This window comes from Clarias gariepinus, chromosome 10, assembly GCF_024256425.1.
Source record: "Clarias gariepinus isolate MV-2021 ecotype Netherlands chromosome 10, CGAR_prim_01v2, whole genome shotgun sequence".
Classification (NCBI taxonomy): Eukaryota; Metazoa; Chordata; class Actinopteri; order Siluriformes; family Clariidae; genus Clarias; species Clarias gariepinus.
The window spans coordinates 12618837-12638555 of NC_071109.1; the positions used below are offsets into that span (position 1 = coordinate 12618837).

General features: G+C 36.9%; 3 protein-coding genes across 3 annotated transcripts; 2 read left to right on the top strand and 1 right to left on the bottom strand.

Moving 5' to 3' along the window:
* Window positions 1-2471: 2471 nt before the first annotated feature.
* LOC128532148 (cis-aconitate decarboxylase-like) lies at window positions 2472-14811 on the bottom strand. The gene is made up of 7 exons (XM_053506372.1): window positions 14713-14811; window positions 14361-14424; window positions 14007-14194; window positions 13499-13591; window positions 12738-12943; window positions 12014-12233; window positions 2472-3179 (listed from the first exon to the last, which is right to left on the bottom strand). Exons 1-7 carry the CDS (start codon window positions 14728-14730, stop codon window positions 2472-2474), a joined length of 1497 nt encoding a protein of 498 aa, XP_053362347.1. The 5' UTR covers window positions 14731-14811.
* Window positions 7608-11208, top strand: LOC128532147 (uncharacterized). The gene is made up of 6 exons (XM_053506371.1): window positions 7608-7872; window positions 8262-8369; window positions 8909-9116; window positions 9727-10177; window positions 10253-10501; window positions 10777-11208. The coding sequence occupies exons 1-6, from the start codon at window positions 7694-7696 to the stop codon at window positions 11076-11078; spliced, it is 1497 nt and encodes a 498-aa protein (XP_053362346.1). The 5' UTR covers window positions 7608-7693; the 3' UTR covers window positions 11079-11208.
* Window positions 14744-17185, top strand: LOC128531852 (putative threonylcarbamoyl-AMP synthase). Its single transcript, XM_053506011.1, has 5 exons — window positions 14744-14788; window positions 16214-16376; window positions 16459-16624; window positions 16918-17012; window positions 17100-17185. Exons 1-5 carry the CDS (start codon window positions 14744-14746, stop codon window positions 17183-17185), a joined length of 555 nt encoding a protein of 184 aa, XP_053361986.1.
* Window positions 17186-19719: the final 2534 nt, after the last annotated feature.

Here is a 19719-nt window from a genome sequence, read left to right on the forward strand (position 1 = left end):
CTAATAGAAACCCAAAACTTAGTATCTCAGAAAATAAGAATATTGTGAAAAAGTTTAATATTGGAGACTAATGTGGTCACACTTTAATTAGCTAATTAACTCAAAACACCTGCCAAGGTTTCCTGAGCCTTTAAATAGTCTCCTAGTCTGGTTCAGTGGGTCACTAAAGGTCATTGCTAAAGAAGCTGGCTATTTACAGACTGCTGTATCCAAACTCCTTAATGGAAAGTTGAATGGAAAGAAAAATGTGGCAGAAAAATGTACAAAAGCAACAGGGATACCCACAGCCTTAAATGGATTGTGAATCCAAGCCTATTCAAGAATTTGGGGAAGATTCAACAGGAGTAGACAGCAGCTGAAGTCAGTGCTTCAAGAGCCACCACACAAAGACGTATCCAGGACATGGGATACAACTGTCACATTCTTTGTGTCAAACCACTCTTGAACCAGAGACAACATCACATGGGCTAAGAACAAAAAGGATTGAACTGTTGCTCAGGGGGCCAAAGTCCTATTTTCAGATGAAAGTACATTGTCTATTTCATTTGGAAATGAAGGTACCTGTGTCTGAAGGAAGAGAGGAGAGGCACAAAATCACACTTCAAGGTTGCTTGAAGTCCAATGTAAAGTTTGCAGTCAGTGGTGGTTTGGGGAGCCTCGTCTTCTGCTGGTGTTGGTCCACTGTGCTTTATCACGTCCAAGGTCAGCGCAGCCGTCTGCCTGTACGTTTTAGAATATTTTATGCTTTCCTCTGCTGACCAGCTTTATGGAGATGCTGATTTCATTTTTCAGCAGGACGTGGCACCTGCCCACACTGCCAAAAGTACTAATATCTGGTTTAAGTACCATGGTATTGCTGTGCTTGATAGACCAGCAAACTCACCCTACCTAAACGCCTAGAAATCTAGGATCATTAAATCCGGCTGTTCATGACATCACTTTTACTCAACATGCATATAAGAGTAGGTATTTTATTAGCACCATGGTTTTGGGAGCATATGAGACAAACTGGTTTTAAACTTCCCGCAGGAAGAAAAAACATACAATGATCTGTCCATAGAAATTTTGAACGCCTGCTTTGAGGGCAAAAGTTGTATTTGTCCCAAAAAGTGATGAATACGTACCACAAATCAAATGTCTCAACAATAAATTGACAGATGGCACTGCAGCAGCACTGGGGATTAATTAAATGTAGACGTCACTTGGATGACAGGGAAGCAAGACACTCTGCAATCTCTGCAATCCTGAGTGTCTCTACATCATACAGCAGTCGCACTCCTACATGTGGGAGACTTGAATAGTCCCGCGGGAGTGTTAACTCTCAGTGCAGCTTTTTAATCAGAATACGAGGGATGCACAAATGCAGAAGACAACAATAACATGAAACTTGTCCTTTTTAGAGTACTCCCAACTTTCGTGGCTTGCACAATATGTCACTGAGCCATTCTAACAGTTTACACATCCCATGGAAAACAAAAAAAAAAAAAAAAAAAACTTTTTCCACAAGGAAAATTACTTAAAATTACTTAATTTCCTTAAGCCTCGATAATCTTCTGTTGAAGAAATTATATTTAGTTTATTTTTATTGAACAAAACCAAAACAAAATATACATTTAAAATAGCACCAATATGTTTGGATAAACATATACCAAAACAGGGCACACACTAAACGAAAACAAGTAAGAAATAGCAAAAAACACTGAAAGAAAGAAAAAAGTTGTAAATAAATAAAATAGTTGAGTAAATACAAATACAAAGGGGTCTCTTTATTCCTCTTCCAATAAACCAAGGTCTCTTATTATTCCACAAATCTTGGAATCTCAATGAAACACATTTCCTTCTCTCATCTTTGGTCACTGCTCTATGCTTAAAGTGTAAAGAAAAATATTTGTAATCTGACAAATACGATGGCCTTTAAAAGCAAATCATTAACTCATACAGTAGGGCTTGTACTATGCCATAAGTGCCATGTCTATGTACTTGTGCACTTGTCCGAATCAGCCCATTATAAAGATTTTATTAGGGAATTTACAATAATAGTCGTTTTTTAAATGTTTGTTTTCAGATTTTTATAAAATTATCTATTTTTTTTATTATATACCAATTATCATATTATAACGTAGTAAATCTACTAAAAAGCAAAGGGTAGATTTAAATAATTTCTTTTATTCACACTTATGTAGGCATATTGCACAAAAATTTAATATCAACACAGCAAATGTCTACAAAAGGAAAAGGGAGTATATGTATTACAGTATAGAAATATAGTTGTCTACAACTAATTTTACTTTATAATAAATTACCATATTGTATGTCTCAGTGCTACTGTTTTTTCAGAGAAACAGCTACAACTAATTAAAAGAAAAAGAAATAATTCTATAAATAACCATTATTTTCACAAGATTTTCCTTCAAAGTAACTGTCCTTCAGTACAAAAGTAGTTGATTTAGACATGAACATAAACAAGCTGTTTACTGCAGCTGAGCTAGCAGTGGTTCGCAGTTAGACAGAAACTCCAACCCCTCCACAGCTTCTATAAGGCCATTCACTTTCTCTGGTGGCAGCACTACACTTGCATTATTGCGGAACTTTTTCTGCAGGCTCTCATCACTCAGTGGCTTCCTCCAATGGCCATAGAAGGTGTCACAATGACCTTGTAACACAATTCCATTCACTAAAGTGACCTGCACTTCACCATACATGCGGTCAAAGTTGGCTGGATTGTCCTGGGGGTGCTCTACACGGACGCGGGAGAGCAGGGCATGAAGCTCTGGCCTCAGTAGTGCTTCAGGCTGAAAGGACTGCACTGTTACCTGGCCATCGAGCAGAGTGGTGCAAGCATTGAACTGGAAGGAGTGACGTGCCTGGTGCTCTGACTCTGGGAAGGGCCGATTTATATACTTTGAATGTGGCACCCGTAGTAGGATTTCCTGCACTGAGTTTGGGGAGATGACTCCATCAGAAAGATGCAGCAAAGCCTTGTGGACATGGGCAGCAGCATCAGCAACCCAGTGCATGCCCAAGTGTGCTGGAAATCGCTTAAAGGCAATATCTTGTGTCTCCAAAAGGAATGTGTGCTCTGCCTCTTCGGGCAACACCATCGGCCTTGGGCTATAGTCTTCATAAAATGCACTAAAACCAGCTACCCCAGGAACTCCATCCAGGACCAGGGGGCTTGCCTCCAGGGTAACACTTTATTTTGATAGTCCATCTGTTGACACTCTACTAGTTACCAGTAGTCATTTAGTAGCATGTCAACAGTGCATCAGTTGACATTCAACAACATTGTTTTAACAGACAAGCAACATACAATCAACTAACTGTCTGTAGATTATAAACTGCAATTTACTTTCTATTCTATGGATTTTATAAAAAGTGCATGTTGACTTTCAGCATGTCTTTCTTAACAGGTTATTATCTAATAGTAACTACTCAGAATTAATCTATCAGTTGATAGTCTACAGCCATGTCAACATATGATCAAGAGCATATATCTTTAATCAAGGGTCTCAAATGCATCAGATAACTAATTACTTAACCATCTCTTTTTTATTTTCCCAAAATCACTAGTTTATTATCTGTTGATAGTCAACTAAACATTAGTTGCACATCTGTTGCTTGTCAACTAATGTACAGTTTACGTTCAGCAGACTATTAGTAGGCATTCTCTACTAAGCATATGTAGATACATTTTAGGACTGTCCAAATAAAGTGAAAAACAGTTGATAACTGTAGAAAGTCAATAAGCTATTAACAGAACACATACAGCCATCCATTAATAATAGACAACAGATTTACTATTTAAGATAAGAAGTCAGTACCAGACGATAAAATACAATAGACAAAACACTACAGGCAGGATATGAGAGAACGTTGTTTTATTAACAATATGTTAACACAAACCCATTGTTCACCAGGGTATCAGATCATAAAACAAAAAGAAAAACAATAAAATAAACATGCTGCACTGGCAGCACCATGTCACCGTATAGGGGTCACGCAACTTCACCATCAGCACACCAACATTTCACATTATGAAAAAATAAAACTTGCCTGTTTAACAATCTTACAAACAAACAAAAATATCCTGCTAACATCCTGTTACATCCTGCATACATTCAGGCTTTCTTGGCGGAAAAGGGGATGAGCTGTTTGTTGTTTTTCATTTCAATTATCTTTTCTGCCAGCTCACCAACTATTTTTTTCTGACAAATTTGCGCTAGTTTCAGAAGTGTGTATTTACCCTTGAACTGGCTTAGGAGACTTTTGTCAGCTATGTAAATCTTGGCAATTGGTGCCGTGTCTTTCACGGCATTTCTTGAAACGCGAGCTTTCTTGAAAGCTGTGGTCATCCGGAAGCCTCTTTGCACATGTTTGAGGACACGCCGATATCTTTTCACCACATCCGAGATTGAGGCAACTAAAAGAAAAAACAATGTGAAGAAATCACCAATGAGTTCTGTTTTGTGTCTTGTGTGGTGTCTTAGTTGCAGGGTGAGACACAGGGTGAGACTTAGTTGCACAGTGCTTCCCAAAAAGCTGCAACTTGGATGAAGGTGTTTATCTTTGATTCAGAACATTTATTGTATTTTATAGTACGCAGTGTGAGAGCAGTCTGCCAATTAAGCCCATGCAAGACTATTTGCTGATTACTGGTTAAAAAACAAAGAGAGATAAAAACTAGTCGGTATACTGTATTTTTCATATTTAACTATTAATTACAGGTTCACCTCATCCAGACATAAAAGGTAAGTGCAGACAAATTGTTTCTCTATTTACTTCATTCGAAACATTTTTAAGAAACCTGTAATAAAAATACAAGTTGAATGCAGATCGTCACTGATTGAAGAAAAACAAACAGCACAGATTTCAGAATTGACACATTGATTTCATGTAATTCAAAAGAGAGATGATAAGATTGATATTGGTGGACAGTGTGCAGAATGTCTCAAATCCTAAAAATATAACCTCAACACTTGATACCTAAACAAATACAGCATGTCCTAAGAGCCTACCATACCTCGCTCTCCTTTTCCGCCTGACCTCTTTGCCTTTTTGTTTTCCTTCTTTCTTTTTTTGCTTCTCTTCTTGCCATTCTTCTTTTTCTTCTTTTTCTTATCTGAAGAGTCAGAGGCAGAGCTGGAGCTGGAGTCAGTGCTGGAGTCAGTGCTTGAATCAGTGCTAGTGTCAGTGCTGGTGTCCACCATCATGGCCGGTGGCCCCTCATCTCCAGTGGCCATTATCTCAATGTTTTCATCTGTCAAATGATAAAACAAAAAATAAATAAAGTGTAAAGCATAACTTCACCCTCAGCTCTGTGCCTATAGGCACCACAAAACTTTAAAGAATGTAATTAATGTGGTGGAGATAACATTGTGTTTAAGGAGACATTACAAATAATGTGTACAAAATCTCTCAGGTTGTATATGTACAAAAAGAAGAAAATGCATTAGTGTTCTACTTCCCAGGTGCATTGTATAGAACTTTTCTATAACTATTAGGATATTTCAGTGACTTCTACCCAGGGTAGAGGCAGCAGTTATCAGGTTATACAAGAGAAGTAATTTCAATTCTTCATTCAAATTTCTTACAAATGACAACTAACTTAACATTATTAAAGTAATTTAACAACTAAATCTGTAAGTATTATGGTCTAAATAAAAGTATGTTTATATGTAAATATCCTTTTCTGTTAATATTTTTTAAGCAGAGTTAAACACTAAGTCTAGACCTACTATGGAAAAAGTAGATGGCTACTGAGGCACCCCTTTTTTGTTTCAATTAAATATCATGGACAAAAAGCAGCAGCATATAGCTTTAGATCAAATTACTTTCACATATGCATGTCTTCACTTTTTCAGATTGATAATTTTCCAAAGTAATATGGAAATGCTGGCAGTAATATTTTTAAACATATTGTTATGGTACTGGCAGAATTCTTTTGAATCCCACACAAGTTCTGGAGGTCCACCTGCTGTACTTATCCATACCTTGTTCTCGTGCAGACCTCTCTTCAAGTTGCTTCCTCAGCAAGTCATTTTCCTCCTGCAGCTCATCCACCCGAGACTGGAGCATCTCAGCCTTGTTTTTCCACAGAATGTGTTGTTTAACAGGCTTGAGACTGTCCATCTTACCAGCTGCACAATATGACATATAAAATTTGTAATATATGTAAGTGGCACAGAGTCAAAATCAAAAGCTAGCCCTGTTACCCCCAGTTGTTATATTACCTTATGGCTAATGTGTATAATGAGTGTTCAGACTAATAAATCTGAGAAAAAACATATTGGATGACTTGGGGGTGAGTACATTATCTGTAAATCTTGTGGCCTTCTCCTTTAAGGAAACATTGAAGAATTACAAATAATGTGTACAAAATTGATATATACAGAAACAAAAAAAAATGCATTAGTGTTCGACTTTCAAGCTGCATTGTTTAGAACTTTGCTATAACTTAGAATATTTCAGTGAATTGTAATCAGGGTAGAGGCAGCAGTCATCAGGCTATACAAGAAAAATAATTTCAATTCTTCAATGTTAATGACATTATTAAAATAATTAAGAACTAACTAAAAAAAAGTAATACTGTACATGAATTACCCAATCAAATCTTTCTCAATTATATCAGACGCGTATTTCTGTGACACATCGTCCGGCGCGAATTTGTGTCCATTCGTGTATTTTAATTGACTTTGTATATTATTTCGTCACGCGAAACATCAGCTTCATGTAAACTATCTTTAGGTCTATAAACACAACTTACCACTTTTGTTTGTGGATTCGCCTCCATCTTCGCTCTCGGCATTTCCCCTCCGTGCCTTTGCCCGGGTAAAATGCATGGTACCCAGCGTACTGCTCCCAATGCCAGGTGAGGGACGATGCACTGAATGTGCTGGATCAAACATGTTGATGCTGAATAGTAAATTGATAATGATTTTACTTCACATGCAAGTAATAAAAAATACTTTCTATAAGAAAAAAGAACAATATTACCCAAAAGAAGTTAACTCTTACCATCTGGACAACCAAATTTTCAGGCGGTGAGATTTTGGCTAATCCGATTGTAGAAGTGCTTGGTCACGTGTGAACACTCATCTATGGTTGGTGTATCTGATAACATAATTAGCCAATGAAATGAAAGTGCGCCAATTTTTAATTCTTTGGTTGTCTTGGTCGTTAAATTGAAGAATAGTTAGCCTACTAGCTCCTCCGGCTAGTGATGGGAAGTTCGAATCATTTAAGTGACTCGGTTCTTTGATCAGAAATAAATTAAAATGTTGCGTTTTCAATAAAAAATACCCCCAATACGTTAACATACAGACATTTTGGCTATAGTTCCAGTTATGAAAATATTACAATGTAACTAAGGGCATATTATAACAAACATAATGAGCAGCTCACCATCATATCTTTCAGTCTGAGTCGTTCGTTCTTTTAAATCTATTGCACCGCATAGCGTTTATGGGAGTCACGTGTCAAAAGAACGAACGACTCGGGACTTGAAGACTCATTGCTGAGAATCATTCAAAACTGTTTCCCGTATATAACATACGGAGGTTTTGCGATGCTTTGCGCATGCGCGCCCAATAGAAAAAGAACGAATCACTCTCCGAGACGACTCGTTTATCTGAGTCATTTAAAAGATTCGTTCAAAAAGAACGAATCGTTCAAGAACGACCCATCACTCCATAGTATGGATTCACTGGAGAGAAAACTTTTGACTAAAGTTTATGTTAGAGAAACTAAAAAATCATCTTTAAAATTAATAAAATGGTTGCAAACGATTGGCTTGTTGAAACGGAAAATTAAATGCAAGAACTGTGGGCATAAACTGAGCATGGTTGCTTCCCAGACCAAGGATTATTTCATCTGGTAAGAATAAATTATTGTAAACTGTAACGTTAGTTTCATATTTTGTAACTCTTGTATCTCACTACTATGAGCACAATTATTTGTTTGTTGTATTTCTCTAAACACCTTATTACTTTTTTAAAACAATTTAAATATTTCTCAACATGTACATCAAATGTTTTGAGATATTGGTACTTAACATGATTCGATTTTACAAGATTTTTTATATTAATTATATATCCAATTTACTCAGTGTGTGTGTGTGTGTGTGTGTGTGTGTGTGTGTGTTGAAGGCCATATGTAAAAAAAAAAAAAAAAAAAAAAAAATATATATATATATATATATATATATATATATATATATATATATATATGTTTATCATACAATTTGATGTCCTAAAACTTCCCAGGGAGTGTCGACGTAAAAGATGTGGACGGTTGAAAAGAAGTGTTAGGTCAAAGTCACTCTTCTCACAATCACACTGCAGTCTATTTACATGGATGAAGTACATACATAGGTAAGCAATGCAAGCATATTACATAAGTACAATATTTGGATATTACACTATGTGTTTAGAGCTTGAGTACATAGATTACAATTGCACTACAACACGTTATAATAGTTTATGTCGGTATGGATTAAAAAGGATATTATACAATAATAGCAAAATATATTATATTTCAAAAGCATGTCCCATACTATGTCATCATAGCCATATGTTACAATAACCAAAACATAAAAAAATGTATAAACATGACTATATATATATATATATATATATATATATATTTTTTTTTTTTTTTTTGGATTCCTCACCGTCACTAGGGGCATTACTTCTGTACGACAGTTACAGTTGACAGAATGTGTTTTTATGTTAATGTTTTTTTATGTTTAGAATTTGAGCAGCAGCATGTCAACAGTCAAAAAACTAGTGGCCAAAATAAAATATACAAATTATGTTTTGTTTACTATTTATATTCTTTGTTATTATGCTTTCTTAATGTGAAAATATACTGTCCTTGTTTAATGATAATCATTTTTGTTAATCCTTTGTAGATTTGCACAGGGTTTACATCTACGGCAAGTAGACATGCTTCAAGATGGCATTGCAAAAAGCACAGCAACACTTTCTATGATGTCAAAGAAACTTAGAAGAATTTGTGTAAAAAGCCTGAAAAAGCACAGAAAGAAAAAGAAGCAGAAAGTTGGTGGAGTTAATGTCATTGTTCACATTGATGAGAGCAAGTTCTGCCATAAACGCAAGGTAATGTAATCTAAATGTTCAATGCACTTGATGAAATGTGTTACATTTTTTAGAACCTGAAAGAATTGACATCGGTATGTGCATTGTAGTTTAGGATAGATCAGTGGTTTTTAAATGTTTTATACCAAGTACCACCTCCAAAAATATTGGAAAATGTTACCACCATAATGACCAGCATTAAAATACAGTAGCATAGTAGGCCTAACTATTCAGCTACAGCTCTGCAGAGTTTAAAAGTGAGACAGTCAGCCACATTGAACATTAACACTGCACAGTGCTTACTAACAGATAAATAATAAACTTAAACTTAAATAATGATTTAATTAAAATGTTAAATAGTTAAATAAAAACTACTGCACATGTGAATGTAAAAATTAAAAAACTTTTTTTTTACGTTTATTGCTAAGTTTATTGATAAATTTTTTAAAATTTCTTCATAAAACTGGCATCTGTCCATTCCTTTACGCTACTAATCAGAGCCGGATGTTGTGACATGCAGACTGTAAAAAATGTCTATTATCATGTAATTATTTCTGACTAGTAATACATTTCCACAGTGTCAAGAGACTATTCAGATTATTTTCTAACACTGTTCATACTGTTTTGGTAGTATGGAAGAGGACGCTTTGGTAACACCTGGAAGAGAAAGCGAACATGGGTTTTTGGTATACTTGAAATCAAAGCTGCAAGCAGACGTCCAATTCTTCGACTTGTGAAGAGAAGAAACAAGGAGACCCTTGTTCCAATCATCAAAAAACATGTCAAAAGAGAAAGTCTTGTAGTGAGTGATGAGTGGAGAGCGTATGCCTGCCTTTCCCAGGAGGGCTACAAACATGTGAGAGTCAACCACAGCCAGAATTATGTAGATCCACAAACAGGACTACACACTCAAAACATTGAGAGAGCGTGGCAGACATATAAGAGGGAAATTTGGCGTATGCGGGGGAATCGGTCTGAGAACGTCTTAAAAAAACAGCTCTGCTTCATTGAGTGGACTTACTGGTTAGCCAGAAGACATAAACATGGTGTACTTGGACGACTTCTCAAGGACATAAGGAATGGTATGTGGTGTATGTATGTATATATATGTATGTATATATATATACTTTATTTATGTTTGTTTTATCATTTGACAGATGGGAACATTGAGATAATAACCACTGGAGATGAGGGGCCACCGGCCATGATGGTGGACACCAGCACTGACACTAGCACTGATTCAAGCTCTGACTCCAGCACTGACTCCAGCTCCAGCTCTACCTCTGACTCTTCAGATAAGGAAAAGAAGAAAAAGGAGTATAAAAAGAAGAATGGCAAGAAGAGAAGCAAAAAAAGAAAGAAGGAAAACAAAAAGGCAAAGAGGTCAGGCGGAAAAGGAGAGCGAGGTATGGTAGGCTCTTAAGACATGCTGTATTTGTTTAGGTATCAAGTGTTGAGGTTATATTTTTAGGATTTGAGACATTTTGCACACTGTCCACCAATATCAATCTTATCATCTCTCTTTTGAATTACATGAAATCAAACCTTCATCCAAGTTGCAGCTTTTTGGGAAGCACTGTGCAACTAAGTCTCACCCTGTGTCTCACCCTGCAACTAAGACACCACACAAGACACAAAACAGAACTCATTGGTGATTTCTTCACATTGTTTTTTCTTTCAGTTGCCTCAATCTCGGATGTGGTGAAAAGATATCGGCGTGTCCTCAAACATGTGCAAAGAGGCTTCAGGATGACCACAGCTTTCAAGAAAGCTCGCGTTTCAAGAAATGCCGTGAAAGACACGGCAGCAATTGCAGAGATTTACATAGCTGACAAAAGTCTCCTAAGCCAGTTCAAGGGTAAATACACACTTCTGAAACTAGCGCAAATTTGTCAGAAAAAAATAGTTGGTGAGCTGGCAGAAAAGATAATTGAAATGAAAAACAACAAACAGCTCATCCCCTTTTCTGCCAAGAAAGCCTGAATGTATGCAGGATGTAACAGGATGTTAGCAGGATATTTTTGTTTGTTTGTAAGATTGTTAAACAGGCAAGTTTTATTTTTTCATAATGTGAAATGTTGGTGTGCTGATGGTGAAGTTGCGTGACCCCTATACGGTGACATGGTGCTGCCATTGCAGCATGTTTATTTTATTGTTTTTCTTTTTGTTTTATGATCTGATACCCTGGTGAACAATGGGTTTGTGTTAACATATTGTTAATAAAACAACGTTCTCTCATATCCTGCCTGTAGTGTTTTGTCTATTGTATTTTATCGTCTGGTACTGACTTCTTATCTTAAATAGTAAATCTGTTGTCTATTATTAATGGATGGCTGTATGTGTTCTGTTAATAGCTTATTGACTTTCTACAGTTATCAACTGTTTTTCACTTTATTTGGACAGTCCTAAAATGTATCTACATATGCTTAGTAGAGAATGCCTACTAATAGTCTGCTGAACGTAAACTGTACATTAGTTGACAAGCAACAGATGTGCAACTAATGTTTAGTTGACTATCAACAGATAATAAACTAGTGATTTTGGGAAAATAAAAAAGAGATGGTTAAGTAATTAGGTATCTGATGCATTTGAGACCCTTGATTAAAGATATATGCTCTTGATCATATGTTGACATGGCTGTAGACTATCAACTGATAGATTAATTCTGAGTAGTTACTATTAGATAATAACCTGTTAAGAAAGACATGCTGACAGTCAACATGCACTTTGTATAAAATCCATAGAATAGAAAGTAAATTGCAGTTTATAATCTACAGACAGTTAGTTGATTGTATGTTGCTTGTCTGTTAAAACAATGTTGTTGAATGTCAACTGATGCACTGTTGACATGCTACTAAATGACTACTGGTAACTAGTAGAGTGTCAACAGATGGACTATCAAAATAAAGTGTTACCGCCTCCAGCCCACGTGAGGCTAGCAGGGCAGCTTCAAGGCCCAGACGAGAGGCATTACCAATGTGCAGAGGCTTGGATTGAGTGGCAGCATTGGCCATTGGGGCCCCTGCTAATGAGGCAGCGATGGCCAAGGCATGGCTGCACTGAGAATGGTCGAGGGAAAGGAGCCGTGCACAGGCAGCAGCACTTCCCAGTGTCCCCACAACACTAGGGGGATGGAACCTTGAAAAAAATAATTTAAAAGGATATTTAATTCATGCCTTTTAATGCATTTATTAAAAACTATTCCGAAAAGTTTGCATACAATTACAAAATCATAGTCTTCAAGTCAGACATTACAGATCATATTTATGGCATAACTTAAAACATATCATATCGGTTGCTGAAAAATCAGTCACAGCAGAAATGTCTCATTTATTCTATTCATCCATCTGTGTTTTTAGTCATGGACCGACCTACAGTACATAGGTTAAGGTTATGTTTAAAGGTAAGGCTAGCATTCCTTTCTTAAGGTTTATGTATATAAAATTTAACCACACTCACATTGTTCAGTTGAATTTGTTTACTACAGTGGCAGTTCTGTTTAAACTGCCCTCAAAATATTACTTATTTTAATACTATTATTACTAATTTTGGGACTATATTAGAACGATGAGGTATCGCGTTATGATGGTTGCTCAACTTGGTTTAACTTTGAATTACTTTTGTTATAGAGACAATTCTTACCTTTTAGGAATGTTGTGGGCTTCATTGGAGAATCTCATCAGGCGACCTTGCATCTCAATGCCAATGTTAAAGGCCATTAGGAGGTCCAGACCACTTGGCTTGCTGTTTTTGGGAAACATGTCACAAATGGCAAGAAGAGCAGGAAGCACTGCACCAGAGGGATGAGTTGCAGGGTGCCAAGTATCATCAAAGTCCATAGAATGAACCTGAAGAAGACATGTTAATCATCAAATGGTGCCTAGTAAGTACACAATTTGGCTTATTACTGGCAATGCAAGCTGTCTGCTACATATACTTTAGTATAACAATTCCTTTATAAAGGTCAAGATGTGGCTTTTAACTCTTTACCCTAGTTGAACAATATCACATGAATGGATCAACATTTGACCACAGGACAATATGAGAAAGGCTTAATAACAGTTTCATTTCCTTTTATTTGCCCATGATGCTATGGGGAGAATTTTTTTTTTCAGTCCTTCATTTCAACCGCCCCCCCCCCCCCCCCCCCCCCCACCACCACCTGTCTCAGGTGGACATGTCATGTTTGTTTTCCACTTTTCTTCTTTAATATCTAAGTATAGGAATTAGTTAAAATAAAAGTGACATAAAACACTGTGATTTATTATTTCTCAGGCCCTGGAGATCACAAATATTTGTTTCTGAGAAAAAAAAACTACCATATTGGAAAAGACAATCATTGTCTGTAAGATGTAAAATGTATTTACTGTATGACGGGGTTGGGTATGAACAGGAATACTCACTGCTACTCCATTGACTAAGGCAGCTAGGGTTGGGGAAAGCTTGGTTCCACTGCGCCCATAAACAAAGCTGATGTCATCGGGAGCGTACATGTGCTTTGAGAGAAAAGAGGAAAGATGGGTCACTTGCTGTTACATACAATAAGCTCTGCCAAAGTAGCCTGTGGACAGGCTTTATTTTAGCATTGGATACAGCATTGCTTCTGTACAAACAGGAGTTTAGGTTTGAAAGATTGGAAAAACTTGACAGTGTAGACAAAACACACACAAAATAAAGTCGAAAGGGGTGTTAGGGGTGAAGTATATTCTATAAAGCCCATGCCATTGTTCTAGGGTCAGCATTTGGTGCTAACTCTGTGCTGAGAAGAGAATTATTAACATGTTGTTCTGTTCAGAAATGTTGTACTTTCTCCTTATACTTAGAAATGAACGTCCATTTAACCATATATTTATAATCATTCGTACCCCCTTATTAATTTATTGTTAACATGTTGCTGTTTTGTGCCATTACCTGGCAATGCTGAAGTGCAAGTTCAAACACTCCAGTGGTGCTACCCAGCAGTCCTACACCAATGCTGTCCAGCACCATGCGTTTGCTTCTTTGGAGTACGACTGGTGACAGATGACTTGGCTGCACTCTCTGGATAAATCGACCAAAGCTGCTGGTTACAGTCTCCTCGGGGTTGGGTCGGTCCATGACTAAAAACACAGGAGAAAGAAAGGAATAAATGAGAGGTTTCTGCTGTGACTGCTTTTTCAGCAACCAAGTAACCTGCTAAATATGTTTTGGTACACCAGGTTACTTTAAATCTTTGTCCAATTTGATCAATATAAGAGTGTGTTAAGAGTAGTAGAGTTAGCTCACCATCTAGTGCGGGTTTATGGAGTCCTCTGATTGTAGATAGGGTGGACACTTGTCTGAATGATCTCTAGATAATTGAAAAATTTGTATCATAGAATGTATTAGTATTAACATAACACAAGATATATGTCATGTTTTTTTTAACAAGCATAAGTTCATGATTCTTTATTCTAAATAATCCAGCTATATTTTACTAGATTATAGAAATAGTTAAGGTTAGGAGCATCCGGAGTAACGTATACCACGGTCCAAGTTGTCATATAAAAATAGTAAAGAAGCAAAGAAAGCTGAAAAGACACTTTGCACAGCAACATTGTCATTCATTAATATGAAAATTCTAAAAAAGCATCATTACCTGTATTGTGGGAAGCATATTGTATCTCTGAATGGTTGAGGATATTTATGTGGATGTCAAACTGAAGGAGCCTACAGTAGGTTTTCCTTTGTCTCTGCACACAATGTTTTTGTAGCTGATGCTCTTGCTTCTCAGGTGAGTCCTCATGTTCTCTTTATATAGCACGAAACACTCACCAATCGCAAGACTAGAACTTCCAAAACCTTTTTACGCAACAGGGGTGGATATTTCGTCATTTGAGTAGAAACTTTAAAGTCCTAGCATTTGACCAATTATGTCATCCTTCAAGTTGAGGCAACAGGTTGGTTGGGAGCCTTAAAGCTCCATCTACTTCACTTAAGCACATTTCTATTAAAAGAGAGTCCTTCCACTGCCATCCAATAGTACTTATACTACAGATTTACAGCAGGTAAGTGAAGTTTTTACATACTTTATATGATTTCTTAATGTTTCTTCTATTTGGCCATTTGGGCCACCTGGACGTGGCTCAGATTTGCAGGTATGTTAATGTTATATTGTAAATCTTGAACTTATTTTAGAATTACAATATTAGCTTACATAAAATTTCACAAGATTTACATATAATCTTAAATAAAATTTAATAATCTTATAATATTGAACTGTGTTCTTACAGGACAACAGCTGCAGTTTTCAACAGAATCATTAAGTGGATTTACTGCAGAAGCAATAGAATTTTTGGTTATTAATTCTATCCTAGTTCTGATTTGAATTTTATTAATTTTGATGGAATTTTTAATGGATATTTACAATAATATGCTTGATTTCATTCCTTTTTATGATTTGCAGCTGCTTATGACAATCTTGTTTGCAGGCATTAACCATTATTATGGAGGTCATAGTGGTGTGTCTTCTTCTTTCCACTTTTAATAGACTTCCATACCAGTTGGAAGGTAAAGTTTGCTTCACAGTGGACAATCAGAGACGATAATTTATAAATCTTTAAAAATGACTTTATATTCAATAACTATTTTAAATACCCCTTTTCAGTTGCTACCCTTACAATATTTACCATAATTTGTTTATATGGAACTCTGGCATCACTTGTTAATTCCATATACTCCAAGACCATAATACCAATTGGACCCGCACTCATAAAGGTATTTTTAAATTGCAGATTTACAGCATGGGAAATTTAAGTTTTTAAAAGTACTGAAATGATTTGAATGTCATTTTGTCTTGTACTTTTCATAAAATAATGATAAGAAGAAAAAATCTGCTGCTACAGCTCCATGTCCAATTCCATCTTCTCGTGGGACCAGTGGACTGCTAGAGATTGCAAAATTGCTGGAAAACAAAGGTGTATGTGGTATACCAACAGATACTGTATATGCTCTGGCCGCTTCTTGCAAGCATCCAAGTGCAATAGAGAAAATCTACAATATTAAAGTGAGTACCATGCAATTCTTCATTTATATTTGATGTACTAACCTGTTTGAGAAAAATTTAACTTGTAATCATTTGCTTAAATTATCCTCCACAGGAACGTCCTGCAGAGAAGCCCATCTGCATCTGCATTTCTAGTTTGGAGCAGCTTGTTCCAACAAAACCACCATTTAGTCCATTGCTCTGGGAGTTTATGAGAAATGTATATCCAGGAGGGATCAGCTGTATTGTCCCAAAAGGAGACTGGCTCCTTAAACTTGGTAAGACAACAGCATTAAAATTTCTGATCAAGCATTTTTATTTTATTCTTGTGTAACTTGCATAAACTTATTGTTCTTTAAGGTGTGGGGGCTGCATACGATCGTGTGGGGACCAAGGACAGCATAATGATTCGTGTCCCTGACCACACAGTCACTGCGCATTTGTGTGACATCACTGGGCCTTTGGCTATCACATCTGCAAATCCAAGTGGTGAACCTGACAGCACACATCATGACATGGTTATTAAGTAAGTTGTATTTCATGACTCATGACTGTTGCAATTAACTTGCAATGTACACTAAGGTTTGTTAAAAAATTATCAACCCTGTTTGTGGCCCAAATTAATATTGCTTCCTATTTTATTTATTTATAGAGCGGAGACTTCGTAATTATTTGTGCACTGAAATTCACTTATAGATTTTGTAATGATCCTTACTGTTTATGGCAAAAAAAGAAACCACTGTGTAACCAAACATTTTTGGTAGTAAATAAAGATTTTAATATTAAGGCATAACAGAAGAACTTTTAAATGTCTACCAGGCGCCTTGGACACAAGATCCAAGGAGTACTGTGTGATGGGCAGTCCAATGAGCTGGTAGGCTCAACTGTGGTCAACTGCCTGAAAATTGATGAAGGTAATCCAAAAATAAGTTTACCAAAGATACAGTATTTCTACATTGTTTACCTTTTTAATGTCCCTACTAATAGATGTTGCTTTTTAGGTACCATACATTTCCTGCGAGAAGGTTGTGTCCCTGCAACAAAGGTGCAGCAAATTTTTGAGAGAGTGAAAAACAGCATGTTATAAGAAATTAAGCTACAGCATCAAAGCATACAAACTTTAATTTAACTACAGTGTAAAAACTATGGTGATAAAAGGGCAAAATGTCTGACAGATTCTTCTTCTTTGTCTTTCGGCTGTTCCCTTTCAGGGGTCGCCACAGCGAATCATCTGCCTCCATCTAACCCTATCCTCTGCATCCTCTTCTCTCACACCAACTAACTTCATGTCCTCTCTCACTGCATCCATAAATCTCCTCTTTGGTCTTCCTCTAGACCTCCTGCCTGGCAGTTCCAACCTCAGCATCCTTCTACCGATATATTCGCAATCTCTTCTCTGAACATGCCCAAACCACCTCAATCTGGCCTCTCTGACTTTATCTCCAAAACATCTAACGTGGGTTGTCCCTCTGATAAACTCATTCTTAATCCTATCCATCCTTGTCACTCCCAAAGAGAACCTAAACATCTTCAGCTCTGCTACCTCCAACTCTGCCTCCTGTCTTTTCTTCAGCGCCACTGTCTCTAAGCCGTAGAGCATCGCTGGTCTCACCACTGTCCTGTACACCTTTCCTTTCATTCTCGCTGATACTCTTTTATCGCACAACACACCTGACACTTTTCTCCACCCATTCCAACCTGCCTGTACCCGCCTCTTCACCTCCTTTTCACACTCTCCGTTGCTCTGGACCGTTGACCCTAAGTACTTAAAATCCTGCACCTTCTTTACCTCTGCTCCCTGTAGCCTCACCGATCCTCCTGGGTCCCTCTCATTTACACACATGTATTCCGTCTTGCTGCGGCTAACCTTCATTCCTCTGCTTTCCAGAGCATACCTCCACCTCTCCAAATTTTCCTCCACCTGTTCCCTGCTCTCGCTACAGAGCACAATGTCATCTGCAAACATCATAGTCCATGGGGACTCCTGTCTTACCTCATCTGTCATCCTGTCCATCACCAGAGCAAACAAAAAGGGGCTTAGAGCCGATCCTTGATGCAGACCCACCTCCACCTTAAACTCTTCTGTCACACCTACAGCACATCTTACCACTGTCTTACAGCTCTCATACATGTCCTGCACCACTCTAACATACTTCTCTGCCACTCCAGACTTCCTCATACAATACCACAGCTCCTCTCTTGGCACCCTGTCATACGCTTTCTCTAAATCTAAAAAGACACAATGCAACTCCCTGTTACCTTCTCTGTACTTCTCCGCCAGCATCCTCAAAGCAAATACTGCAAAATGTCTGACAGATTATTGGTAATAAATTTAAAAGTGAGAGCATGATGGTAAAATAACTATATAAACTATCAATGTTTTGTTGTTGTAAACATTGTGGAATAAACATGCCCAGGAGAGATGGATGATATTATATACTTTAGATGGATGATAGTATATACTGTAGGTGTCTATATATGATATGTGAATATATATTTTTCTAAATGTGTTACCATTTATAAACATTGACACAGACACTAAATTATATGCTGGCATGTATTTTAATAGTATCTCCATTTTTTTTTTTTAATTTATTGCCTAAAGTGTAAGATAAATAAATCAAGAAAGAAATCATTCTTCTTCCTCTTCTTGTATTTTTGTTATTTGACCAATTTCTTTTTTATGGTATTTTAATAAAAGCATGTGTTACTACAAAAGGGTAATTAAAATAAAATCTATACACAAAGCACTTAAAAAGATCATAATATCTGAAGTGACCACAGTACAATCACTCCAATGTCTTTCAATATTTTACAATCAACTATTTATTGTGAGTGAAGCTATCCAATTGTTAAAATTATTATGAACTTTTATATGCGAGAACACAGGAAAAAAAAAACTAATTAAAAATAAATAATATAAAAAATGTTTACTTATGCTGGCATACCCAGCAATTCAAACAACAGATTTCATATATCTACAAATGATTGCCAATAACACTATTATTAGTCCAAGTACACTATGTAGCCAAATTCATATCACAACCATCCATCACACCTACAGTACAGTTTGTATAATCCCATTCAATTAATAAAGGGTTGGTCCTTCTTTTGATCTTGTAGTAACCGCGACTCTTTCAGGAAGGCTTTCAACGAGATTTTGGGCAAGGTTGTGGGGATTGCCCCATTTCAACCACATTAGTGAGATAAAGCACTGATGTTGGGTAAGGGGTCCTGGATGCATTCAAAAAGGGCTGCTAATTAGCCATCTAGTTAAATCAGGTGCATTGGAAGCAGAGAAAACACCAAATTTGCTGTGCAGGGTGTCCATTAGGAAAGGAGTTTGAACCACTGCTCTAGATTACATAAAAATGGAAGATTTGACTAAGAATGTTGGCCCCGGAAAGCCCAGGACTATGAACAATTTGGCTCACGACCAAAACATTTGCCTAAAATTTGTCTCTGTTCAGGAACATCAGCCATCTCAGCCATTCCAACAATGGACTGTTCTCTCTGTTGAGGTCAGGAAAGCGATTTTGCTCCCTGAAGGCCAACACAGAAAGACTGAGGAGGAACTTTTTCCCGCAGGCAATACGGTCTCTCAATCACAATCACACCACC